The sequence below is a fragment of the Parasteatoda tepidariorum genome, chromosome 11 (genome assembly GCF_982258835.1).
Source record: "Parasteatoda tepidariorum strain Cologne lab strain chromosome 11, Ptep-v5.0, whole genome shotgun sequence".
NCBI classification, from domain to species: Eukaryota; Metazoa; Arthropoda; class Arachnida; order Araneae; family Theridiidae; genus Parasteatoda; species Parasteatoda tepidariorum.
The window spans coordinates 44,566,752-44,594,136 of NC_141765.1; the positions used below are offsets into that span (position 1 = coordinate 44,566,752).

Here is a 27,385-nt window from a genome sequence, read left to right on the forward strand (position 1 = left end):
AAAACTATGTATAAATTGTATCTTAGGACATATCTCAAGGTACAGCATGCTTTGCTTTCCTATCGTAAAATCATCAACTTTAAATAAAATAAAAATTGTAAATTTAAATGAACTATAATTTTCTCTCATAACTAAAACATTAAAAATCTCTTTAATCTCTAAATGAAATTCAGCTGAATAGTTTCATAATTCATAATCAGAAAATGAAAATTAATTTTAATTAAAGTAATTTTCTCTCTTTCATTCTAAGAGATTATTTTTCTTTCTTTAATACATTAGTTCATTCCACTGGGTGCAAATTTTGCTCTGCTGTTATTGATTATTTAAGGTCATAATAAGATATAAAAATAATTCTAAAGTTGTTAATGTCCCAAGGCACAAAACTCCTCCTATAAAATTTTTAAAATTTACTAGTTTAAGAATATGAGAGATAATTATTTTAAGATTAAAAATCAGGCTTAAAAATTAAAGTAACAATTGCTATATTTAAATTTTTATAACCATTTTAAAGCAATATAAAAAAAACTTTTCTTTAAAAAACACAATAAAAACAAACTAAAAATTACTTCTAATTTTCTGCATTTTTCATCACTCTCTTTACGGTCTCTTTCAGCAGCAGTAAGCCTTAATCTCAGATTAGAAAGTTCAGTAATTAGTTCAAGTTTGCTATTTTCAACAGCAGATCGAGCTAAGACTTCCTGAAACATAGTTAAAAAAAAGTTAGGATATTATTCTTAGTAAAGTAAATATACAAGAGCTTACATGTAGCCTTCAAATTTGTTTCTGCTGAATTTCTTTTGAATTTTCTCTTTTCAAGAAATATTTTTGATTTTATTTAATGTTTTGTTTTAAAATCTTGCATTGAAATTTAGTTGGCTCACTAAAATACAACTTCTATCCACAGAATACTTAATATTTATGAGTTTTACATTACATTTACATTTGAATATATTTCTGCAACATATATCAATTAATATGATGTGTGAGTTTAGAATTTCTCATTTGATAATCAATTTAAGAAGGCTTTTTGGATTTCATCTAAACCTTGTATAAGCAATGTTTTTATACTTTCTTACAAAACTCAAATGCTGTTTAAAAATATCCTAATTCCAAAAATGAAAATTTATCAACAATATGAATAAATCTGTTATTTTTGTGACCAAAACACATTAAATTTTTTTAACTTACATTAATTACACTTTTAAATTACATTACTTTGTTTAATTTTTAACTTCAATTTTGCATGCTTATTATTTACGAATGCTTTTACATTTAATACATACATAACAGTAATTATAAAATCTCAATGAGCTTTAAATTATTATTATTATTTTTAAAAGTAAAAATAAACACTGAAGTTTTAGATTTTAAAAAATTTCTTTCGACACTCATATAAAAGTTTAACATTCTTTTTCGACATACAACGAGAAATGATACATATTATTTTACTGCTAAACTTGTTTTTGAATCATCAAGTGTCTAAAAAAGCAAAGCATAAATAAGTTTAATTTATCTTGATAAATTACTGAGTAATATATTGCTGTCTTTCTGTAAATATATAACATATATAAAGTCTGCATTAAGGACTTAATTATTAGCAGTAAATTAGCCAAGTATCAAAAGTATTAGCCAAAATTTCAAAAGTATTAGCCACAGGCAAATCTTAACAATTTTTTATGATTATTTTTTTCCCATTGAAAACTTCAAATCAAAATACATATTTACTTTAAATTTACAATTTTATAAATACTACACAACTATTTTATAACTACTATTTCATAACTTTTACCATTTTATAAAATTAAAACTACAGTCATTTTACAGTTAGGGAGGAGTAAATGATCAATGAATGGGAGGTAGGATGAAAAATGTAGAGATGTTTTCCGATATTTGAGAAAAATAAATAAGAATAGGTTGTGGTTAATTTTTAATAACTTCTAAGACTTGATCAGTAATATAGGGAGAAACCTAAAAGAACATTTTGTGTTTATTAGATTACAAATCTCTTTTAAATACATATAAATTTTAAATAAAACGTTTCATTCAAGTCTTATTTTTCAATATAAGAATTTTAATTGTCTCGCTTATATTTTATTGTCGTGATGTAATAATTAAAAAAAAAAAAAACAGAGTCGTTGTAGGATATATGTTATTTGAATAATTTAATTCTGATTTATGGTTCTTTTTACTAGGCACAGAAATTTTTTTAATCGAAATTTAGACGGGAGTTTACCACGTTCATTGCCAGTCAAGTGCAGGTGGTTTTACTGTATTTATCATTGAAAAGTGATAATCTATAAAGATAAAATCAAAGTCAAATTTTCTTATTTTATCAACTATTTCAGTTTTGAAATTTTGCAATAAGTTTATTTTAGTAAACAAAGTATTATTGTCACAAGAAAACATATTTTCTGAAAAAAAATAGTAGGATCATAATATGCATCTTGCTACTACTTAATTGACACAAATAGTACAAAGAAGTTTCGTTCAGCAATAGCGTGTCTCAAATTCGAACATGCTAATCTAAATTTTACGGGTTTTTTATGCTTACATAATCTCTCTTGTTGCTTCGATGATCTGGGCTTCATATAATTCTAATTAGTTATGTGATGTATCTAACCCAAATTACTGTAATAGAACAAAATTAGAAGATTTGTTCAGAAAAAATTCATATTTACGTAATTTTCAGGATCAAGGGAAATCTATCTTTCTTTTGCTGATCTAAAAAGTCGTTCCCCAATATCTTCGTCAAAACGTAGTTTGTTTCGCAGAATGTACGTTTTTATTGCATTTGGCGAGGTGGTGAATGCTTAGTAGTTTATAATATCTAAAAATATATTTCATTTGCTTCCCCCCGCCCTTCTAAAAATTAACTACAAAAATAAAAAAGCATTCATACTTGGTGCAAATTATGCTCCAGTTGATTTAAATCATCCTTTTTTTGACTCAGAGCTCTTTCAAGCTCGCTTATTTTATCAGCTTGGGCTTCAACTTGGTCTGCTAAAACACTAGCCTAAACAATAACAAAACAAATTTAGTAATACATGGAGTGTTTAAAAGCTGACATATTATAATAATAACTAACAAATTGTTATAAAAATAATCTGATGCACATGCCTGTAATATTAAATTTTTTTTGTCACTTTCGAGTTCTTGAACCTTGTGTAAATTATTTACATCTTCTGATTGCAGAGGAACCTGAAGAAGAAAAATACAAACATGAATTGTACTCATACCTATTGTAAATATTTTCATATACTATATGCCTAATACTAGATTACGTAGCTAGCTCAACAAAAGATTATTTCAATTGGAGCAAGGCCTTAATTTTATGTTTTCTTCTTCATCTATTAGATCTGAAGTTTCAGTTACTATATCAAAATAAATAAATAAATAGACAAAAGCATTTGAAACTTTAGTTGATAAAAAAAGATAATGTAAGTAAAAAATAAGAAAAGACATCAAAATTGAGTAAAAATTTTAAAAATTATTTTTGTGATAGGTAAGAAATATCTTTTTATTTTAACTTCTGAAAATATCACTATTGTCATTTGAAGTACACTTGTATAAAAATTTAGAGTCTAGTAAAATAATTGATTTAATAAACAAATTAAGTTTAGGGTGCAATTTTATTTTACAAACAATAAAAGGGTAATTTTTTTACTCAAAATTAGAAAACAATCAAATAAAATTTTGAGTAACGATTTTATTTTACATTTTTAAAGCATTAATTTCTATTTAAATTGCTTAAAGTGCAATTAAACAATATTAATAAATTGCTTTAGATTTAGTGATGATAGAAGGCAAGATTGAACAGGCAAATTTGCTTACATTTTAGTATTTCAATAAAAAAAAAATTCAAATATTGCATAAAATAAAAAATCATTGTTTGAATAACTGTGAACAATAGCATTAGGTGAAAGTATAGTGAAACCTGTGTAAGTTGATCACTTGTGATGCAATATTGTACTGGTCAACATGAAAGGTGTTTTATTTATAGAGGGGGATACTTATAGAGTCATTTTTACTTTTTTTTAAAATCATATCTTAAGAAATTTTCCCTATAGAAAATACTGGCTATGACTAATTATCATATTGTTGCTCAAGTTATTCATATATTTCTTATACATTATCAACCATAAGAAAAATAAAAGTAAAATTTAATTTTTTAACATAACTTTAAAATTTTATTTATTAAATAATCCAGATATCTTAAGAAATAAGATTACAAAAAGAACAACAGTTTATTTAATTTAGTATTAAACTGATCAATTGAAATAAAACGATACACATAATTAGTTAGTTATGCATGCCAGTTATTTAACTAAAAATATCAATATACAAGAATATATTTGCAATTGGAAAGCATAAATTATATTTACACAAAATATATTTTGTTATATTCATTTGTCATAAAAAAGTCCTCAATATTTTCAAATATGGTTAAATCACACACAGGTTTAGGTTAGCTTTCTATACAATTTCACTAATTCAGTAAAATTTTATTAAAAAAGTAAATGGTTGAAAAAAATTTCTAAAATATATATTTTTTCCAGTCAACTAATGAAGGTTTTTTACTTTCAAAGAATAGCATTAAAAACACCTATAGACAAATTTGATTTATTCCAGTGGTCAATATACAAGATCAGGTGGTCAAGCAACAAAGGTTTTTCTACTTTTTTATAGGATAAATTTGGTTCTTGATAATAGCGGTCAACTCAACTGGTTTCACTGTATTACTTTGTCAACACTAACACTTAGTAACACCATTTTTGCACACCCAGAAGCATCCTGTGGTGAAAATAGATGTAGCATTAAGGTTTAGGGTGCTATGCAATGCTATAATATGCAAAATCTCTCTAATGTCAATAATTATCTCAAAAAATTACAAGTTCCGGTTTACAAAAATTTTTAATGCTTTTTCTAACTGTTCATTAAATCATATGGCCTTTTATACACCAAAATAAGAACTGAGTTCTTTACTGCCTTTTTTTTTTAAGAATTTAAAGCTCTGAAGCAAAGTGCGTGGTGTTGTTTTAAAGATGGTTAGTGGTAAGAAATATAATCCTCAAAAAATTAAATGCTCCTGGGAGCAAGTTTTTCAATAAATTCTGTACGTGCTCATTGCATCATTACTTATAACGCAAATATTTCAATAAAGTAAACACTTATCATTGACTGCCTTTTTTTTTTAAAAAAAAAGAAAAGAAAATTGCAACACAGAAATAAAGTGTGAGGTGCAATTTTTATGATAGTCACTAGTCCAGTATCAGAAACTTCTGTATTGATCTGCCGTTTTTTGAAGAAAGTCTAAAATTTATGTGCTGAGTGTGCTGTAAAATATATGAATGTTGCACTTTGTAGATTCACAGATTTAAATAGGAAATATTGTCGATTACTACATTATGTGTTGAAATAAGTTCACTACCAAAAGAAAGAATATAAAAATAAATTTTATTAAAAAAATCATTAAAAACATTTATTGAAAAAAAAGTCTGTATCAGAAAAATTAAAATGAATAATAATATTGATTTCAATTGTTTTTTAGTTTATTAAAATAAATCCACATTAAAAAAAAAAAGAAAAAATATTGATCGTGCAAACTAAGTTTAAAAAATTTAAATTTTGTAACAAAGTTCTATACAAAATAAAATAAATTTACACTTCAAACTGTGTTTTAAAACATAAAACAAAGGGTAGGGAAAACGAGGGTTGAACCATCTTCAGTCCGAGTCCCATTAACTCACAAAAAGAGGGAAATTACGGTTTTGCAGGAAAAAAATTGACTCTCCTAATTTTTAAGCGATAATCGTATTATTGTGTAATTTTCGCAAATAAAAACTTTGATTCAATTGTTGAATTTTGTGAGTCGTAATAAAATAGGATAGAAAAAAAGCAAACAACAACAACATAGAAATCCGGAGCAATATTTGCTGAAAAGTCTATCATAAAGTCACGTGGATTTACGATGGAATAGATGCAAATTGAGCTCGACAAACAGTGATAACTCAATAACATAATACGTGTCACGAACCACAATAAAACCGTATAATAAATATCGAGCTGTTAAAAATAATATACAATTCCGTAGTAGTTAACAGTAGCTGCTGAAAAAACGATGGAAAAAGCTGCTTTGTTTAAGATGAAATCGGCAAAAAAAAAAAAAAAAAAATCAGTAAATAAATAAAAAAAGTGAGAGCGTTAAAAGGTGGTTACTTAAACATGTGATTCGAAATGCACGCATATTGTATTAAGCATATCATTCACGTGGAAATTAGTAGCAATTTCTGCCGAAAAAGCAATAGAAAAACTTCATGGATTTACTAAGGAGCTAATGAAATGCGTTGAACTGTGATTACCCATATGAATCAACTTTACAAATTTCCATGTCGCAATAATTTTTTATTTTTCAAGTATTTTTTTATAGAGTAATCGCACGATTAAATTTTATTTCAGCCAGAAAAAAAATAGTTAAGGAAAAACAAATACGCTCTCATTTAATTATACCTTTGTTGCCCTACTGGATGACGTCATACTGTTTTTTCGTCAATCAAAATTAGAGTTATTCCGTTATATTTTATTAAAATATATCAATGATAATCATAACTATAATAGTAAAAAAATGTTAAAATATAATAGTTACGTTGAGCGCGTAAAAATCGTCATTTTAAAATTTAGGATCCCTTGGATATATTAGCCGAAGTTTCTGCGTAAAAGCGCGTCAACGTGAACTCAGCGACGATGAAAAATGAGTTCTTAATATTGGATACACATATTAAAAACTAATTTATATACATTAGAAGAAAATTTTAATTTAACTTGAATCACCGTTAAAATTTAACACCACTAACAATGTTAAAAAGAGCAAGAATTAAATGCAATTTGAGTTTTTCGAATTAAAACTAGGACCTTTCGAAGGTTTTGAGAGAAAAATAAGGTAATTTTAGGGCCTATAAAACCATATTTAAATTTAATCCTTTTTAGGGACTTTTTAAGACAGGTAACACTGCATTATTAACAATAAAAATTAATAACTATTTATTGAAAATATGTGTTTGCATTACCTATACCTTCGAACAAACGAGTTTAATAAAAAGGTTATAAGTTTTTTAAATTGGCAATATTTAAATTTTTTTTTTCTTCAAATTATCTAACTCACTTTTAATTCCATTTGTTTATTAGCGAGGACTAAACTATGAAATCGAAATTTCGACCACTTTTGCCACTCGCTATAGTGCTCAAATTTCAAATGGCTCTTTGTGCTGCACCATAATAAACATTTTAATTATTTCCCGAACACTAAAAACAGGCTTTATATTCATTTAATGGCAAAATAGAAATTATTGCGAATTAAAGTTTTGACCACTTTCAGATATAAACAAACAAACAGATGAAAACCTAATTTGAAGAAAATATTGAAACAAAAATAATATATATTTTTTTTAAATTGGCGTTTATGAAGAGAATTCAAATAAATAAATAAAAAATAAATAAAGTATTATTTAAGTCACACTAAAAACGATAAACGTATTGCTTACGCAATAAACTTCCATCATCATCTAAAATTCTCGGACGTTTTTCGAAACAAAGCGTTCAGTTTCTCGTTTTAGGCGTGACAGCGATTATTTTCTTCTTTTTTGCTCGCATGAAAAACGTGTGTTCATAAATAGTTTTATTTTCAGCATTAAAATAGATTAATTCTATCTAAACTATAATTAAATATAATAGTTAATATTAATTCCATAAATTAAATTTAAAAAAAAATAAATGCTACAAATTATTTAGATTAAATAAATGATGAGAAATTTTTCATCCATATATTTTTTGACACAGACTTTCCGTTGCATAGGCGTTTTTGTTATTTAAAATAAATAAAACAAATTCTTTTTTTACCAAAAATTTGATTATTTTATTTCTATAAAAAATTAAAAATTTTTTAAACTCACATTAATGTGCTATTTTTCAGTTTTGGATTTAGACACAAGAAATAATATCGAACCAGAGATGCCAAAGTGAGAATAAATTTTTCTAGTAGTAGCAAAATTTATGTTTTAACGTAGGATTTCATTTAATCTGAATTTGCATACCACTTCATATAAATTATTCAAAAGTTCATATGAAATGCCACATTGTTACAATCATCATGTGGTGAATCTTCGAAAGTTGGCAAAATGAACGTCTGAACCAATTAAATATTTTTTTTTTTAAAGCGGAGCAGCTGGCATCACTGCTGAAATACACAATTTTGATCTTACTGAGTTATTTTTTAAATTGTGAATAAATCAGTCGGATCGGCTGGTTAAAACTAAACGTCTTTTTTTTTCCAAATAAATAAATAAATAAATAAATTTAAAAAAAAATAAATACTAGTTTTTTAGAAAGAAAAATTATATCTGTAATATAATTTTCTATTGCATATATACTAGTTATATTACAGCCAAATGAAAAATAGTACCTTTTTTTCACAAAAATGTTTTTTATTTTGAGTTTAACTGCTAATGTGAATCTGTGTTACTGGAAATAAACATTAATATGCTATTTTTAATGTTTACATATCATTACGCGTAAGCAAAATATTTATTTTACCCTTTAACGATCGGTTAATTTTCAAGAAAACGGTCATAAAAGTGCCTATTTTGTTTATCCCTGAAACTTATATAAAAATATGTGTATGAACAATATACATATTCATTTTTAATTTGTTTTTAGCTTAAAATATGTGTTTTAAGCATTAAAAAAGAATTTTATTAAACTTACATATAATATAAATAAAGATTATTAATTTTTTCCTAAGTGATAAATTTCAAAGCATGAGATACAGAGGCCAACGTCACAATCTGAACAGTAGTACCGAGTTTCCTTCCTACATCTCTGATTATTTTCATCTCTTCTGGAGCTAACTATCTACAATTACCATAAAAATATCCTGGTACTGCCATCTGGTGTGTAAAATGAGAAATAAAATGTTTTCCGGGCAAAAGAAATGAATTAGTTTTATTTTTATTGGAGCGTTACTACTGAACACTCCAGCTCGGAAATATCACGGGAGCGAGAAATAGAGGGCGAAACTTCACCCTGTCATTTTCACGGGAGCGAGAAGGAAGGGGATAAATAAAACTAATGTGAGCAAATCTAAAGTAAAGACATGTCTCTGAAAAATGCTTAACATAAAACAGACCATCACCAACTTCTAATTTTTATAGTTTTTTAAATTACTTATCTAATGTATGTATAGAACAAGCTAAGATTCCTTGATTTTCATCATGTTTAACACATTATTCCAGCATCTAACAAAAACATAAATGGTTATGAGGTGCTACTTTGACTTTTATATTTCACTATATTTTATTTTATTTATTTTTAGATTTTTTTTTTTTTTTTTTTTTGTCATTAGTGTTAACACATTTTTACTGTATATGGCTGAAGATCGTGGAAGAGAATATTTTTGTGAATTGAGAATGTCTCCGTGAATTCTGTTCTTTGAAGAATGTTTCCATGCTGAAACTTTTTTTTTTCTGATGAGTTCCCAAAGGTATTCTATTAGATTCAGATCAGGTGATTGATTCGGCTAGTTCGAAGATTTAACCCTTTTAGCTGTAAAGCAACTTGCCAAAATTTTGGAGGTGTGCTTAAGATCATTATGCTGCTGAAATATCTAACCACGAAACAAATAAAATATTGCTAACTTATTGCTTCACGTTTTTAATTAAATAAAATTTTAGTTAAAAATTTATTTAAACTGAAATATTAGCAGAAATTAAGTAATATAAATATACTATGAGGTGGGCAATATGGAGCAGTCCATAGTGAAGAGCAAATGGTAATATAAAGCATAATTTATAGATATATATATATAAAACAAAATAAATAAATACAAAAATACACGAAGAAAATTAAGAAAAACAATAAGTATAATTTATTGCGCATAAGCTGCAAGTAAACAGAACTCAAACAGAATAGGTTCAAAATGAAGATAAAACAAAGGAAAATTACAGACATATGAAAAAAAGGGGGGGGGGGAGGGAGAAAAAAATAATAAAAAATAACAAACAACTGGAAAAAAAAAAGGATAAAATTTTTTTAAAAAATCCGGAAAATAAAAGATATAATCTTTTCATCAGCCCACACGATTATATCCGCAAAATATTTTTTCATATGTCGGTAATTTTCCTTTGTTTAATCTTCATTTTGAACCTATATATATATATATATATATATATATATATATATATATATATATATATATATATATATATATATAAATAAATAAATTCCTGAAGTAAATTAATAAAAATCTAAACATATCATGCATGTAACTAAATTTATAATTAACCGTTTACTTTTAGATCTTCCTTATTTATGTTGTGGCGAATTCTTGATTTTTAGCCAATTATGAGTGACTTTTTGTTTTAGCGACTTTTATGTTATAATATTAGAAAAGAAAGATAGTGTATTTTAATATGGTTCGCTCAATGCTACTACATCTTTGCACTAAACTGGATGCTGCGACAACAAATATAAATATAACAAATGTATATATATATATATATATATATATATATATATATAAATAAATAAATTCCTGAAGTGCTTCGAAATTGCATTAAGTGCAGATTTTAAAAGTACAGTAACAGAAATTGGCTAAAACCAAATATATATAACAATACGAATTCTAAGTAAGCGTATCGAACCATGTCAAAGAGGAAAAAAGATAAATATATAAGTAGAAGTCCATAACTTAAAAATTTAAAAATCTTAACTAAATTTAAAAATCTTAACTAAATTTAAAAATCTTAACTAAATTTAAAAATCTTAACTATTCTAAATTGTCATGCATTTGTAATAGTTATTTTTTTCCGGTTCGTAACCTATGAAGACAGATATAATATCAAATAAAACGCGCAAGTTAACAAAGCAGCAGATGCAAAAATAACTTAAATAAATAAACCTTAGATCTATACATACTTGCCATTGATCAGAGTTAGACTGACGATTATGTGCAACCTGTTCACTTTGCACAGGTGAATAACGAGGTGATAAAGCTGGAGAACAATCTCTTTTACGAGAACTAGAAGAGCGAGACCTTCGAGATCCACCAAAGCCTTGACAAGACCTGTGCATTGCACAGGGTGAGGAAGACTCCCTTCTACGTATTTCATGATGAGGTGAAGTACTATGGCACCAAGTTTGAGATTCTTGGTAACGAGGTGAGTGTGGTAAACCTGTAGGTGGTAGGCAAGAGCAAGTTTGATAAGGTACAAAGCTCATATCTCCACCGCAACAATCATGATTGTAAGGAACCAATTCCATGCTTGGTAATACTCCCCCATGATGAACACACACTGTATGTGGTGGAGGAGATGGACAACACCAAGATGAACGCATTGGCGACAAATGGCGGCGACATCCATGAAGCTCATTATATGGACTAGGTGTCATTCTAATATGATCAGCCATATCAGCTGATCTTCGCGGCCAAATAGGTGTTGGTGGTTTATTGTGACGATGATGAGATGATCGGGCAGGTGAAGCTTGGCAAGACGGTATTCCAGACTCATCAGCAGATAATACTTGCTGATGTTCCGTACTTAATTCTGTATACATATTAGAATCGTTTTGTTTCTCATGGTGAGAATAAGCAGACATTCCTTGCGAAGTTGGACTCAGCCATTCAAACTCGTGAGACGCTGAGCAAAGGTCAGCAACTGAAGTAGTAACGGCAGTGGAATCATTGCGATCGTCATCCTCATCATCTTCTGTGTCATCTCCATTCTGCTTTTCGGTCGGAATTCCAACAGAAGAATTTAATCCGTTTTTATCTGCTAAATTACACTCCATGGTGGGTTGATTCTTCATTACCAATGATTCAAAGTTTAAACACTAAGAATTCCAACAACGAAACAAATCTGAATAAGACAGGTGTATTATTATTTCCAGTTGGCACATGTTGTATTGCGCTCATGCCTATAAATATCAGTTGAAAAGAAGCGCGAAAGATTGCTCCAGTGTAGAGTCCACTTTAAAGAGAGCACTAGGAAATGATGCTGCAGCAATCGCGGACGGCGCCACACTAGCTTAACATTTCTTTTTTGGTTTACCGTCCTAGACCTTTAAAAAACGTATGCCGCAGAGAGTAAAGAGGAGTCTTTGTGTGAATACCAAGCATCCTCAACACTCAGCTACATCACCCTTCAAATGATTATTTGGCTAAAATTCATTTTCCGATAGTTCGTTTAATAACGTTTTCGTTCGAAGATGAGTTATATCGCGGGGCGCGGGTCGAAAAGTGTCTGTAAAATTGGAACACAGAGATGGGGGTGAGGAAGGGTAGATGATGGGAAGAGTGAAGGGCTTTCAACCCCTCGCTGTCTCTGGCAAATATTTCTCCCAGGCTTTAAAAATAACCTGCCTACGTAATTTTGAATGACGAACATCAACGCAGCGTTATTCTAATCTTTATTTTTTATTTACAAAGGAAGCTATAACAGGAAAGACAGATAATGGCGCAATAACAAATGAAAAAAAAATCAATATAATTTTAATTGTAACAAAACGTGGAAAGTTACATATTAAACCGCGTATACAGTTATATTAATAACTATAAAAATACTTTATTTTAATATTTTAAATTATCTTGAATAGTAACGGTAACTTAAAAAATAATGTAAAAAAAAAAACTTTTTTTCAGAAATAGTTATTTATAAACAGAATGGGAATATTTATTTTAAAAATTTATTTCGACATAAAAACAAATGGCAAATTGGAAACAACACATCCTATTAATCTTCCCCCTCTAAAAACATTAAAAAAACTGGCAAGCTTTCCATTTGTCTACGAATGTAGACTACTTTATTAAAACTCCGGAAGTATGTATCTAGTGCTTCTTAAAAATTTAAAACATTCCAAGACAAAAAAAATAAAAAATAAAAAATAAAAAAAAAAAAAAAAATAAATAAATAAATAAATAAAAAATAAATAAATAAAATAAAAAAAAAAAAACGTGATACAAAGCTATAGAAGGAACTTTAACGCTGCAATTTTTGTACTAACTTTTACTTACTGAGTATTTATATTAAATATTTTAAATTATACGATAAAAATTGCTGAATATTTAAATAATCTAAAACAAATATAAAAAGCTAAACATTTAATTAAATCCATTTTAGAAACTATTTGATATGTATCACATTTTAATATCACAAAAAAGAGCTTCTTATTTAAAAAAACAATAAATAAAAAGAATAACAATTTAAATAATTCCTCAATTTTTCGATAGTATCGTTTCAGATAAGCACTTTTTGTAAGTTAAGTAAAAGTACAAAACAAGCTTTTCTTTCACTTTTGTTAAAACCAATATTAAAGAAATCGAACTACGCGCCTTTTTTTTTTAAATAAAATATATCAAACGAAATAGAGAAAATAAAATTTATTAAAAAAATTAAAGAATATCAGTTTTTCAAAAATGTCAATTTCCCCCCTCCTTTTTATCAAAAGAATTTCTATTAAAATGGAAGAAAAAAAAATCTAGAAAGGAAAGCTTAAAGGAAATTGAAATACTTAAGGACTGTATCGAATGTAAGGTTTAATGGCACAAGATATGGATGCGGGTATACTGCGCTAAATTTATTAAGAATGACTTTATACATGAAATGGTCTTTGGGTAAACGAGTTTTAAAATTAGGTGTAAAAATGTTAAGATACTTACACTTGGTTTCAAGGATTCAACGCGAAATGTTAAAAATAAATCAACCCAAGTTCAAATGAAATAAAAATTGTGATCACTCTCGTAGATAAAATATAAAACGCCATTTTTTAAATTCTGGTTTGTCTAAAATTTGCAACATGAAATTCTCCATTTAATTGCTCAATAAAAGCATTTTGCAAAAAAAAAAAAAAAAAAAAAAAAAAAAAAAAAAAAAAAAAAGAAAAGAAAAGAAAGAAGAATTGAACCCTCAAAGGGGCAAGTTTATTTAGAAAATCTATATTTGAAGAGTAGTGTTATATGATGAATCATTAATATAGCATATTACTTCCCTGAAATAAGATCACACAAGATTAAATGTCACACAAATTATTTTTTTTCCTGCCCGCCTCAGAAGCACAAGGAAAAAAGAATTAACGAACATTAAAACCAAATCATACGGTAATAGATGAAGCAACGTGAGAAAATTAAAATAATCGAAATACAAATTATCTATAAAAACAAGATGTAGAAATAATGAAGAGCCACAGAGAGGCACCATATTTTAGCTATTATTTTTTAAGGGTAACTGGGTGTAAAGTTTGCCATAAAATGCTTGGTTATATTAAATATTGCAAAGACTTTTTTTGTTGTAAAGTTTTTTTCTGAAGATCATTTTTGTTCACCAGCATTAAAAATACCAAAAAAGGATAAAAAATTTTTGTAAAAAAAATATACGCATTCATTTTATTTTTAAACTTATAAATTGTTAAAATTACAGTTGACAAGTTTTCGACGCATGGCGATTTTTATCAGTTTTTACCGTGGTTCTTACCGTAATGTTAAAAACCTTTTCGTCAAAAACGATAAAAAATTCAGGTCTTTGGTGATATTGTATTTTCATTTTATTTCAATTAATTAAAATTGAAATAATAATTGCATCGAATTTAAAAAAAAAGTATATAAGATATTTGACAAAAAAATGATTTAATATTATTGAGAAAAATATAGCGTATTTTTCAAGTTGTGATTTGCATTAAATTGAGTTATAAATTAAGCAAAAGTTTAAAAAAATTAGATAAAACAGCAGCAGTTCTTCAATTATCTTATCTTCAGTTACAAATTTTGGAACAATATTTTAAGATTATCTACAGATATCCAGGTGTATTGTAAAAAATATAGGTGCTGAATGGATACCAAGAACAAAATAAGATCTGTATGGTACACAATTTTTTTGAACATATTTTTAATACTTTATAAGTGCAATTTATTTTATTTATTTATATATTTTTTTTATAGTTTCGTCGCAAACCAAGACTTAAAGGTATGTACAGTCCGCAAAAAAAAAAACGAATCACCCTGAATAACTTTCGTTCTAATGATCGGATTTTCACGAACTAAGTGTCAATCTTAATGGTTCCAGGGGGTGACCTCAAATATGCTAATTAATTAGTGCTAACTATTAATTAAGTTACGAAATCAGACACAAAAACGCACTTTCTCTGAATAAACATACATTTTTTTTCACATATTTGGATTCTTAACCTTCAAAATATAGGGGGTAGCCGCAATCTGGGAAAAATGGTCCCCATAGTTTGGTCAGGAGAGCGATCCAAAGTTCGTATCCCTTAATGTTAATTTCACTTTTCACGTTTCTAGTCATATTTTTAAAACTGATAAAGCAATTTAAATAAAATTGCACCCACTCATAAAACTCATTTACCCAAAGATAATTTCATGAAAAAAATAATTTTTAATAATTATTAATTATTTTTTATTATTTAATTAAAGTGAGGATGAAAAAATTTTGAATTATAAGGTATGAATTTTTTTATACCATATTAATCTACTTATTTTTCAATTGAAAAATCTAAAGTTTCAACTGTTTTCATTTATTAGAAGCTGAGAAAAATTAAAATTAATTATTTTTAAAAAAATAATTTGGCGACAATAAGGAAATGATTAAATGGGGCGATTAATATTAAAATGTGATAAACTTGCGAGGAACTTGACTTCGCGCGCGTAGTGTAAAATTTCATTCATATTTTTTTCGCTAATAATCGTTTGCTAATCTTTTAATTTTTATTTATTTCTAACTATAAAATACAATGTTTCCTTTTTAGTCGCTTAATAATTTATTTGCAATTTAGTAAAGAAATTTGAATAAAACATTTTGTATAAAAAACACTTTATTCAAGGAATTTCTAGTTTTATAAAATAGGATATGATATGATCTTCTGATAGAATATGATTATACACCAGATTGTGCTTATTTAATGTGATTATTTTTTATTTTTTGATTTTGTTTTTCAATAACTAATACAATTTCAATAATATACATACGTATGCATAGATTTGGAATAATATGTTTATCAATTTCTTGAATAAATATTTTATAAATATTAATAAAAATAGGTAGTCAACTTTTTTAAGTATCTCTCACAACATCGCTAATTTCTCAACATCTTATAGAGTAAATTAACGAATGAAGGAACACTTAAGCTTAGCTTGCATTTAAGAAAAAATCATAAAAATTACAAAATTTGTAATTTTAGCTAAATGATGGTGTCGACATATTTGTTATTAAATACAAATTATGTAAAAAAAAATTAGATAACTTACATAATATTGTTTTAAGCTTTTGGTGGTTTAAATAATAAGTAGTAAGATAACCAATAAGTAGTAAGATAACCAAGTGAAGGAACAGTTCTTACCAGTGAATAAACACTAAATTTTCTAGTGAATGAACACTTAATTTAGAAAATGTTTGATGCTCGTTAGGAATCCAATGGCTACACAAATGTCTAAAAACAAGATTTTTCGTGGAATTACAACATATAACCACAGTTAACGTAGAAAATGTTACTTTTTTTTCTGTCATGGAATGGAAAGTAAAATATGTTTGAATACATAATTTTAAAGAAAAAAATTTCATTTTTTTTTCTCACAGTTTAATAGTCCGTTCTAAATTATGAATGTTTATCATTGCGTAATCCGATGATGTTTTTATTATTATTATAATTACACTGGTTATCATAAATTAAGGAAAAATCACAAAAATAGCGATAACTCTTTCAAAAGTAAGCCAAACCGTGCAAAATTTGCATATGTTGTCCACTAAGAGTAGCTGAGTAAAATTGCAATATGCAAATTAGTGGCGCTGCACTCGGCTTACGTCATCTGCCTGGAGCATAAAAGTCCAAGTTTGAGAGAAAGCACACAAATTTTACTGTGATTGCGACATTGAAAATCTGAGATAGCCAATTCGTAATAATGACCTCTAGGCATCATTTGCCTGAAGAACTACGATGGAGAGCCATCGGGAGACTAGAGGCAGGGCAGAGTCAATCAGAAGTGGCCAGATGGCTAAATGTGAGTCCATCTGTGGTTCATAGACTTTGGAGGCAATTTCAAACCACAGATTCGGCATCTAGGAGGTTCAGTCAAGGACGGCCAACTGTTACGACCAGTGCCGATGACCGATATTTGACATTAAGTGCACGCAGGAATAGAACCGCTACTCCGACACATCTTAGATCCTCTCTTGCTGCAGCCACCGGAAGGTTGGTGTCAACGTCAACTGTGCGCAGAAGGCTCCACGAAGGTGGTCTGTATGCGAGACGACCAGCCATTTGCGTGCCGCTCACATCATGCCATAGGAGAGACCGTTTGCAGTGGGCCCGACGACATGTCCACTGGACGTCAGATCAATGGAGGCCTGTTCTCTTTACGGATGAGTCCAGGTTTAGTCTAGAAAGTGACAGTAGACGTTATTTGATATGGAGAGAACCTGGGACCCGTTATCATCCATCAAACATCCGTGAAAGAGATGCATACGGAAGAGGCAGTGTCTGTGTTTGGGGAGGCATATCCTTAGGAGGGCGCACATACCTCCATGTCTTTCCAAGGGGAACCGTGAATGCTCAGGTTTATCGAGACAACATCCTTGATGCTTATGTGCGCCCATATGCCGGGGCAATTGGTGATTGCTTCCTGTTACAGGACGATAATGCAAGACCACACAGAGCTCGCATTGTTGATGATTATCTTCAACAGGAAACAATTACTCGCATGGAGTGGCCAGCTCGATCCCCGGACTTGAATCCTATCGAGCACGTTTGGGATGCTCTAGGGAGGCGTGTATCTGCCATCAATCCGCCCCCTCAGACCCTTGCCACGCTTGCAACTGCTTTACAAGAGCAATGGCTCTCACTTCCTATTGAACTGATAGACCGCATAATTGAAAGCATCACACATCGCTGTTTGTGCTGTATTGCTTCTAGAGGCAATCATATTCCATATTAAAGGTACTTTTTCTATTGCAAACCGATACTTCCAATTTGTTTATTTTATACATGTGCTAATTTCTATACTACTATTAATGTCTGATAATTTCTTTTTATGTTGTTTAATACCTTACTATGTGTTGTATATTGTGGGTAAGTTTCATAAAATTCCATGTGTAATTTCTTGAGTTATCGCGATTTTTGTGAATTTTCCTTAATTTATGATAACCAGTGTAGATCACTTTTTTTTTACTCTTTTCCCCATATTTTTTAAGCTATTTTTTAATCTTTTCAAGTATTTTTTTTCTCTTCGTCATATTTTCTCCTTTAACTTTTTTTTCAGCTCTTTCAATCTCTTTAAATTTTCGTTCTTTTTCTGAAGTTAATGCAAAAAAGTAATTTTTTTCTTTTGATTTAACCCTCCACTTTTTTTCAAATTTTTGGCCAATGTAAATGTATCTTCGAAATTTCTTTTGATTTTCCAATACCATTTCTAGAATTCCTCACTGGATAATAAATGAGAAAAAGGAGTTTCGAAGTTTGAGTCAAATTCATCTCTCATTGACTTATATCTAGTGGGTCTTCAGCAGTACTTACCATTTACTTATGGAACCAATTGTTTTTGCAACTAAAAATGCCTCAAGAGGACTTATATCAAAATCAGTTTTCAAGATACTTTCATTATCAATGTTAGTTGCATCAGCTTCAGTGCCAAAATTTGATTAACCAAATGTTTTTTTTTAAATAAATTCTTCAATATTGAGAAAAGCACAGGCTATTGGTTATTTGGGAGATTAAACTTTTCAGTCGTCAATGTTCCTTTAAAAATTTGCAACATAACTTGTGAGATTTCCCTCTCAAGCTTCTGAAGAAATAGTGCATCGTAACTCTCGAAGCATGTATTTTGTTGATAAGTTGTCTTGCTCATTAACTCTTGGTGTCTGTTTTGCATGCATTTGTTAAAGTCAACGTTTTTTACATCGAATGGAAAAATATCGCATTTCATAAAAGCATTTTAATTTCATCAGTTGATGCCTCAAAATCTTATTTAAAAATGGATGTAAAATTTTCTCGACATATTGCTTTACAATTCTTTTAAGATCTAACGGGAGATTTCCCTGAATTAGGTAGAAAACTAAGCCAGAAAATTTGTTTTGATGAACATAACTTGCTCAAATTCAAATTAATATGAGATTTATACCTATCCAAAACGAGCAAAATAAGGAATTTGATAGCATTTTTAATTAGGCATGGGTAGAAACATTTGCAATATATTTGTAAAATGTTGCTGCGGTCATTGTTTCATTTCATGAATCGCTTTTTCCAATGAAATATATAGCAGGGACTGATTCTGTAATATCTCAAAGAATTCTTCAGAAAGGAAAAACTACCAATCGAGGTACTTTTTCTTTCCTAGGTACTTAAGAATAACTTGTGATCCTTATAATTTTTAGAGTCAAGGATTTTTCCCGTTTAAGGGCAGTATTCAACTCTTGTTTCGTTCGCATTGTAAATGCAATCACTTTCTAAAAGGATGCCAGGGCTACTTCATCTAAAGTTCTTAAAACCAGTATTTCGAATATTATTCTCTAAGGGAAGTTTTACCTTTTGAAATTATCTTCGCATTGCACTGAGTTATCGGTGGATGTCGCCTTAAAAAAAACTTCACCCATTTTTCACCTGGATGATTGTCTTTAAATGAATTTTTCCTACCAGTTCCCGTCTGGACGTTAAAGACCGCAATAAGATAATAACTTAGCTAATTATTAGCACAAAGTCCTGCAAAGAAATTTTCTATTCAAGCTTTTATTATTATATTTAGTCAGTAAACATAGCTTATTAAGGTGTCTAAGGTATGATGTAATAACTAATCACTACATTTATAACGATAAATAATTAATAAATTATTATTATAATTCTTTAAATAAATTTAGCAATTAAATTTGCATTTTGAAATGAAATTGTTATAGGAAGTATTCATACAACATTTAATTGAATTTAAGGTGTCCTCTATATCACAGAACTACTAATTGTGAAATCATCTACCATGCAAAATCATATTTCACTCATACTGTTCATTCACTGGGAAATCTATTCCCAGTGAAGAAACATGCCTGTTCCTTCACTGGTTAGAAGTTGTTTTTTGTACTTTTAACATAATTTTGATGTATAATGTGACTAAAAGTACAGGAAAATTAAAAATTTTCTTTTATTTTCATTTACTTGAAAAAATCCCAATAAAGGAACACTTGTTTATTCATTGGTTTTTCATCGTTTGGTAATCCAGTTAATAAGCACCCCCTAATCTCAGTACTTGCTTATGTTATGATGCTTGAAATAAATAAAACGTAACTTCAATAACCATATTTTGAATTCTATTTTTCACAATGAGAAAAAAAGCATTATTATACGCAATTAATTGTACTTTAAACGGATAACTACCACCACTGACCTTATAATTGTGTCAAAGAAAGAAGGCGTTGACCAGATACTAACAAATTCAAAACTTTTTCCAGAGAAGACTCTAAGACCAGGTAACTCAATGCATTGTTAGATGACTTCCTATTGTTAGGTAGTAAGCTACTGTTACCAATCAATCTAAATTAAAACGTTTAAAATCTTATCTTTAAAAAATATCTATGAAATGTTTCTTCACTGGGGTGTGTTCCATCACTTATTGGTTTACCCTATATCGTCTTAATCTTAAAAGAAATTTTCGGAAGTGTTTCACAAGTGTTTCGCAGAACTATTTAACCTATTATTTAAGTAAATTTTGACATTTTTAAGAATCTTATTCTTTACCCTTTTACGTTTATTATTTCTTCATTAATATACTAATCAATTTTTTCAGTTCTTTAATTTAGGTTTTCTTTAAAGTAAAGTTCCTTTCTAAATTATAGTCATTTTTCTTGAAAAGAATTATTGTCTGCTAGCTAAGAATAAAATCTTGTAAAGAAATTAAAAACATTCCGCTGTTTAAAATTATTTAATGCAAAACAGCTGATTATTTACTAAGTATACTATTTTTTTTTAAAAAAAAAAGAGTATAAATTATTGATTGTCTTTTTTTTTTGTTTCTCGTGAATTCAACATAGATTATCTAAAATAGCGTTGATGTATTTTAAGTCACTACAAAGAGTATGAAGATACCGAACATAAAAAGCTGTCGAATTCGTAGCCAAAATTTTTAAGCGTCTTAAAATATCTCAGTATCCTAAATGTCGTTCTAACATCTTAGTTGTGAAATTAAATTTTTAATTATCTGACCACGAGTGATTAACTTATTATTTCATTATATATTTTACTCTTTCTTTATGATACCAAATAGATTTTTTTCCTGACAATATACTAAACTATTTTGTTTAATTTTTTACTTTGGCACGATTCCCAAGATATTATTGTAGTATAATTTGTTATCAGGAAAATGCCTTATTTTGTTTAGCAGGAAATACTAAAAATTGAAATTTGTAAGAAGATTGCGAAGCCGTGCCAATTTTAGAGTCATCTGATTTTAAAAAAATGCTATAAGAAATACGCAATTTCCGAACTCATTTTAATAAAAATAAATAAAAAAATGTGGCAAGAAGGCTAACATACTTTTTACAGAAACTGTGAAAACTAATTTTTCCCATATTTCGTCAAAAGAGGATAAGAATGATATTGCTCCAAGGGACCTACTCAATAATTTCGCTATTTCCAGAATGAAATCTGTTTGATCGAAACATATTATTCCTTGAAAATTAAAACGAGGAAAAAATTAGCTTTTATTATTTATCTAAGCTTATTCCATTTATTTAATTATACCGGTTTTAAGGTTAAGAATATGCGATGGAAGCCCCGTTTACTATTATACTATAAATGCATTAAATCATGTAGCTTGAATAATTTATTTTAAGCAAATTATTAAATAATTTAAGCAAATAAGGGTATAAAAATAAACTCGATCAAAATACTCCGAAAGTATACCCTAAAATATATGTAGAATAAACTTTGGCATCGATATATATAAAATATACCTTTTCAAAAATTATTTTAATATCGAGTGAAATAATTTAATATGTTGTGTAACTAAATGGATAATACCAAGAAACTGAATCGAAAGTATAAAAATTTCATTGATTTAAAAAAATAATAGATGATAATAAAAATAGACATGTTTTGAGCGTCCAATAATGAAAGTCACAACTTATTCAAGCCTGACAAGTCTTGAGAATGGGCGATTATATTTGAACGCTCAAAGCATGTCGACTTTTATTTCCCTTTTCATACGTTTCGAAGTCAGTTGAGTTTTTATCGTCAATTATACTGTTTTACATTTGAGTCTTGATCATTATTTTGATAAGGATTTTACACTCGTTAAAGTAAACATATGCATTTTAATATTTTAACAGGATTCATGTGGTCTTTAAAAACGTAAGAGCATCAATATTGTAAAAGTTATATTTAACTTAAAAATTAAAATTTTGAGACCGGATATTTTGAGTTAATGAAATTAAGTATTTTATCTTTTAAGTTTTTCAGTATCTTAAGGATCTTACTAGCTCTGTTTAAAAGGAGAGTATCAGATATATATAAGAAAACATAAATAATCATAGTAGCAGTATTTGGTGGTAAATGTAGCTTATCGTAATTGAAGAATATGCTGCGCGACATTGTATGGTGAATTTGCGAACGTAAGTTTCAGAATGCATCGAAACACGAGGAAGCAATTTGCTAATCATCTTTATCCAAAGAAAACCATGTAACCTAAATATCTAGCAGAATGAAGCGATTTTATGAACAACGAATCATACAATATGCAACATATTATTTCAATATCTTATTCATAAACATAACATATTTCAATGTCTTTAAAATGCCACTAAACATTCACCAATTCCTTGAGTTATAGAAAAAAGAAATATCGTAAATTACAGAAAACCTTGTGAATGTGCATTAGAATTACTATACAATCTGCATTTTATTTTTCAAGCACTTTTTTTTCCTTCAAACTTTCTTGCCTAGAAGACTCGATTAACCCTTTCGCGCCGACTGTCACAAATACGTGACAGCATAAAACAGTATCTACCAGTGTAAAAAGATAAAACTGGTAATCAAAGTAATTCTTTAGCAGTTTATTTGTGGACAGGGTTATAATTGTTTGATTTATTTAATTCACCATTACTTAGTTCAAAATAAAATTATTTAGTTATACTTTGAACTAGCATTGATTATATATATGATTAAACTAACAATAATTATTATCAAGGAAATTCCGTGAAATTAGCAACGCCTGCATTTAAGCTACCGTTTTTTATTTATTTACGTCCTGGTTCTGATTTTGTACGAATGCTTTCATGAATCACCCGTCGCCAAGGGGTTAAAGCTGTAAAAATAATTATCCCTAAAATTTTGTATATAGCTGTAATAAGTTATGCCAATTTGATTTTAGTATGAAATACTCGAATAAATTTAGCAAAAACAGCATAATCTAAACAATATAAGGTAAAAAGTTCATGTATTTAAATTCTAACAACTTAGAAAATCATAAATAATTTATAAATCGATTCAAATTTTCTTTTCAAAGGACATTAAAATAATTTTTTTTTTGCTTTTTAGACAGAAACCAGTTTAAAAATTGTCAATTGCCTAGAAACTTCGGGAGATTTTCTATTAACAATGAATTAAACCTCTCTGAGCAATCACAAAACATTATTTCAATTTTTTTACAGTCATAGTATGGTTGCCTAGCAACCTAGTAAAATTAAGCATTCCTCTTTTGAATTAGTCAATGGGTTATCTTAAAATATTCATTTGCGCAGGCGACTTTTTTTGGCGGTTTTCTGGACTATCGCCAAATATATAAACCTTTATTGCTACCCAATTTACCACCCAATTTTTTTGAAATTTTGTCTACCCCCCCTAATTCAAGCATCCAGATTCCAAATATGTAAAAAAAAATATATGTTTATTCAGAGAAAGTACGTTTTTGTGTCTGATTTCGTAACTTAATTAATAGTTAGCACTAATTAATTAGCATATTTGAAGTCACCCCCAGGAACCATTAAGATTGACACTTAGTTTGTGAAAATCCGATCATTAGAACGAAAGTTATTCAGGGTGATTCGTTTTTTTTTTTGCGGACTGTACCATGGCATTACATTAAAATAATTACACTGGGGAATAAATTTTTTGTTGCATTTATACAAATATTTAATCTTGTCTAATTCGGGTGCGGAGATTTCAAATTAGAAATTAGTTTTGCTCCTAAAGCTACAGATGTTTTAAATAATTTTAAAAAATTTTTGAAATTGAAAATTTTTAATTTTTAGTCAAAACGTAAAAATTTAAAAAAGTTTTTTATAACTCGAAGTTGCGACAAACTTCAAGGGGAGTTAGGGCACATCATCAGGATTAAAACTGCAATGTCGTCGGACACGGCTAGGTGGCGCTTCATTATTATGAACTGTTCAGAAGCAGATGAAAATGAAAAAAAGTTCACAACAGAGCAGCGCCCATTGTGGCGTATGACGACATTTCCGGGCATGAGTTCTTATGAAATTTTAATTCTGATGATGTGCCCTAACTCCTCGAGAAGTTTGTCACAACATTTATGCGACCCCCTGACATATATAACGTTTTTAAATTTGCAAATATCGACAAAAAAATAGACCAAATAGTCATTAAAACAACTGCAGCTTAGAGAGAGAAACCAATTGTAGATTTGAAATCAGCGACATGGAAATATCCAAGATCCGTTAAAAAAATATCATGCAACAGAAAAAAAATGTTATGTAATATATATGTGCATAATAGCAAAATTATTTGTAAAAAAAACTTCATCTAAAAATTTATTGTCTGCTGCACCATAACGTAACGAAAAAGGGTTATTTCGACGGTTTTTGCCTTTGTCATGCCAAAAACCAGGTTTTTACGTCAAAAATCGGACCTATTTAAAATAATAAATTATTTCACACACCATTTTGTATACAAAATATTTTAAATAGAGTAGGAAACAAATTTATAGGACGAATGAACTTCAGATAAATCTTATCTGCAACACTTCTGTGTTTATAACTGAAAATAAACTAAACAGGCGCTCACTGGCGGAAAAAATAGTTCCTTCTACAAATTGGAGGATACTACTGAAGTCTGACACCAAGTCACTTAATAGGGATCGTTAAAATATTGCGTTTGAGAGGGTCACCTAAAATCTGATACACTTTTTTTCTTTGAAGATAATTTATGGTATTCAAGCTGTAAAAATACTTCACATAATTCAGCTTCATGATTGGCTTGTTTAAAATTTTATAATAAATTATGATGCATAAATGAAAAATCAAGCTATCAAACTGAAAATAAATCGAAAAACTGTTTTGCGTAATTTAAATCCTTTTGGTAAAAATGTCATAGAAAATTAATTAATAAACTATTAGAATATTCGTTTAAAGAAATTGTTTTTGTCAAAAGTGTATTTGGAAACCAAAATATATAGTGAGTGGAATAAGTAATGGAATAAGAATGTAATAAACACATTATTTCATTAAAATAAAAATTCGGAAAAAGAGAAAAATTAGAAGAGGTAGGTAAATTGAAAGTATAATAATAAAAATTGAGCTCTCAAAAATTCAATTCAGTATTGTATATATGGGTATAAATTGAATTGAACCTAATTTATTCACTGATAGTATCGGTGTACAATGTTTATTAACGTATAAACAGTGCGAAAAAAAAACGATATCATTTTAAATAAGTTTTGATCTAAAGATCGGACTTTTTAAGACACAATATTTACAGTTCATGGGGGTGGTCTGAAATATTCTATTTAGTTAGTGCAGATGCTGTTTTAAGTTACGTAATCAAACACAAAAACATACCCTTTTTTCGACGGATTTGTATTCTTTACCCTTAAAATGCAGGAGATAGCAGCATTCTGGGAAATATAGTCCAATAGTTAGGTCAAAAGAGCGGTCCAAAGTTTTGACCCCTATTTTTTATGTATTTCATCATACCTCGAGAACTTTTTAAGTGAATCAAAAGTTTTTGCACACAATTATAAAATTTGTTTATCCAAAGATAATTCCACGCAAAAAAAAAAAAAAATTCATAATGACAATAATAATTTTTTTTTATTATTTTATTAAATAGACGGAAATTTTATGAATTGTATGGTATACAATTTCTCAAACCATTTTAAAGTATGAATTTTTTCATAGCAAAATACAAAATTTGAGCAAAATCGGTCGAATTGTCCTTGAGAAATCGATATTTAAAAAGTCATATTATTAAAATACGATATCACCGGAATTGTTCGACCGATTTCGCTCAAATTTTGCATTTAGCATTTGATTTTTATTCAGAGAGCTTCTTTTTTTGGCACTGTATTTTAGTGTCAAGTGATATATGAGAAGATACAAATGAAATACTCTAAAGACAATAATTACAAAATTTTCTTCTTATATTACATCCTTCACTGAAGAAAAGCTTTTTCAAAATCTTTTTCTTGACATAGTACAGTAAAAAAAAAAATCAATGATAATAATAATAAAAAATAAATAAATAATCTAGCATAGTACAAACATTTAAGAAGGCATCAACTAAATTGACTGAGGAATTAAACATTCCGTTTCAAATTTTAAATATCGTTTCACGAGTTTTGTATGAGGAAAACGCAACATTTCTCTATCATTTCAAGTATTATTTTAGGAACATAAATTATAAATTTTCCGAATGAATAAATTTCACATATTAAATTAAATAATATGATTGTTTTACTGTATTATGTAAATGAAATGAAAACAAATAAAATTTACCTTTCCATTTCGAACTAATCTAATATTTGCATTGCCGTTTTAAGTATCTCGCTAACATTAAAAGAAAAAAAGTTTTATTTTTCCATTTGAATTATTTATGTAGTACATGCACCATTTCACAACTGACTTACTTTGGGTCCCACCCAAACACTAACGTTTAAAAACTGCGAGAAAAAAACTAATCTTAAAAGAATAATCCATTTCCCTGAACTAAAGTATTAAGCTAAATCTTAAGAAATTGTAGATTTATTAAACATTTCAATCCGTCTATTGTTAAAGACTTATAAGTGAAATTTCAAAGTGTTTGCAAACTTGAAAGTGTTTCCAATTTCTGGAAGAAAGGAATTTGTTTAAGTGGGTAGAAAGTATTTAGTTTTCCGAACAAACACTTCGAAGAATCGTCAATATATGAGAGGAAATTTTTTTTTCTGAATTCACGTATAACAGGGTTGGTAAAAATCATGATTTTTTTTTCACTCGAAAAAAAAAACAGATTTTTTACTTTTACTAATTAAATCTGAGACTAAATGCATTGATAATCGCTAATTATTATTTAACAACAGTACTTAAATTAATATATTTAATAATTCTTACAAAAATGAATAATGTCTTTAAACGTTTATAAA

General features: G+C 28.2%; 1 protein-coding gene across 10 annotated transcripts in view; it reads right to left on the minus strand.

Annotated features, from left to right (window-relative positions):
- LOC107447993 (liprin-beta-1) overlaps window positions 1–27,385 on the minus strand; it is an 88,162-nt gene that overhangs the window by 23,580 nt on the left and 37,197 nt on the right. For 6 of the 10 annotated variants that reach the window (XM_087155212.1, XM_071187508.2, XM_071187507.2 and 3 more), the window contains 3 exons: window positions 3,118–3,198; window positions 2,900–3,013; window positions 567–698 (listed from right to left, as the gene is read on the minus strand). In XM_087155212.1, coding sequence (XP_087011338.1) covers window positions 567–698; window positions 2,900–3,013; window positions 3,118–3,198 — 327 coding nt within the window. Of the gene's footprint in view, window positions 1–566; window positions 699–2,899; window positions 3,014–3,117; window positions 3,199–10,965; window positions 12,368–27,385 lie in introns of those variants that run through there. The other 4 variants (XM_016063062.3, XM_016063061.3, XM_016063060.3 and 1 more) reach the window with 1 other exon arrangement.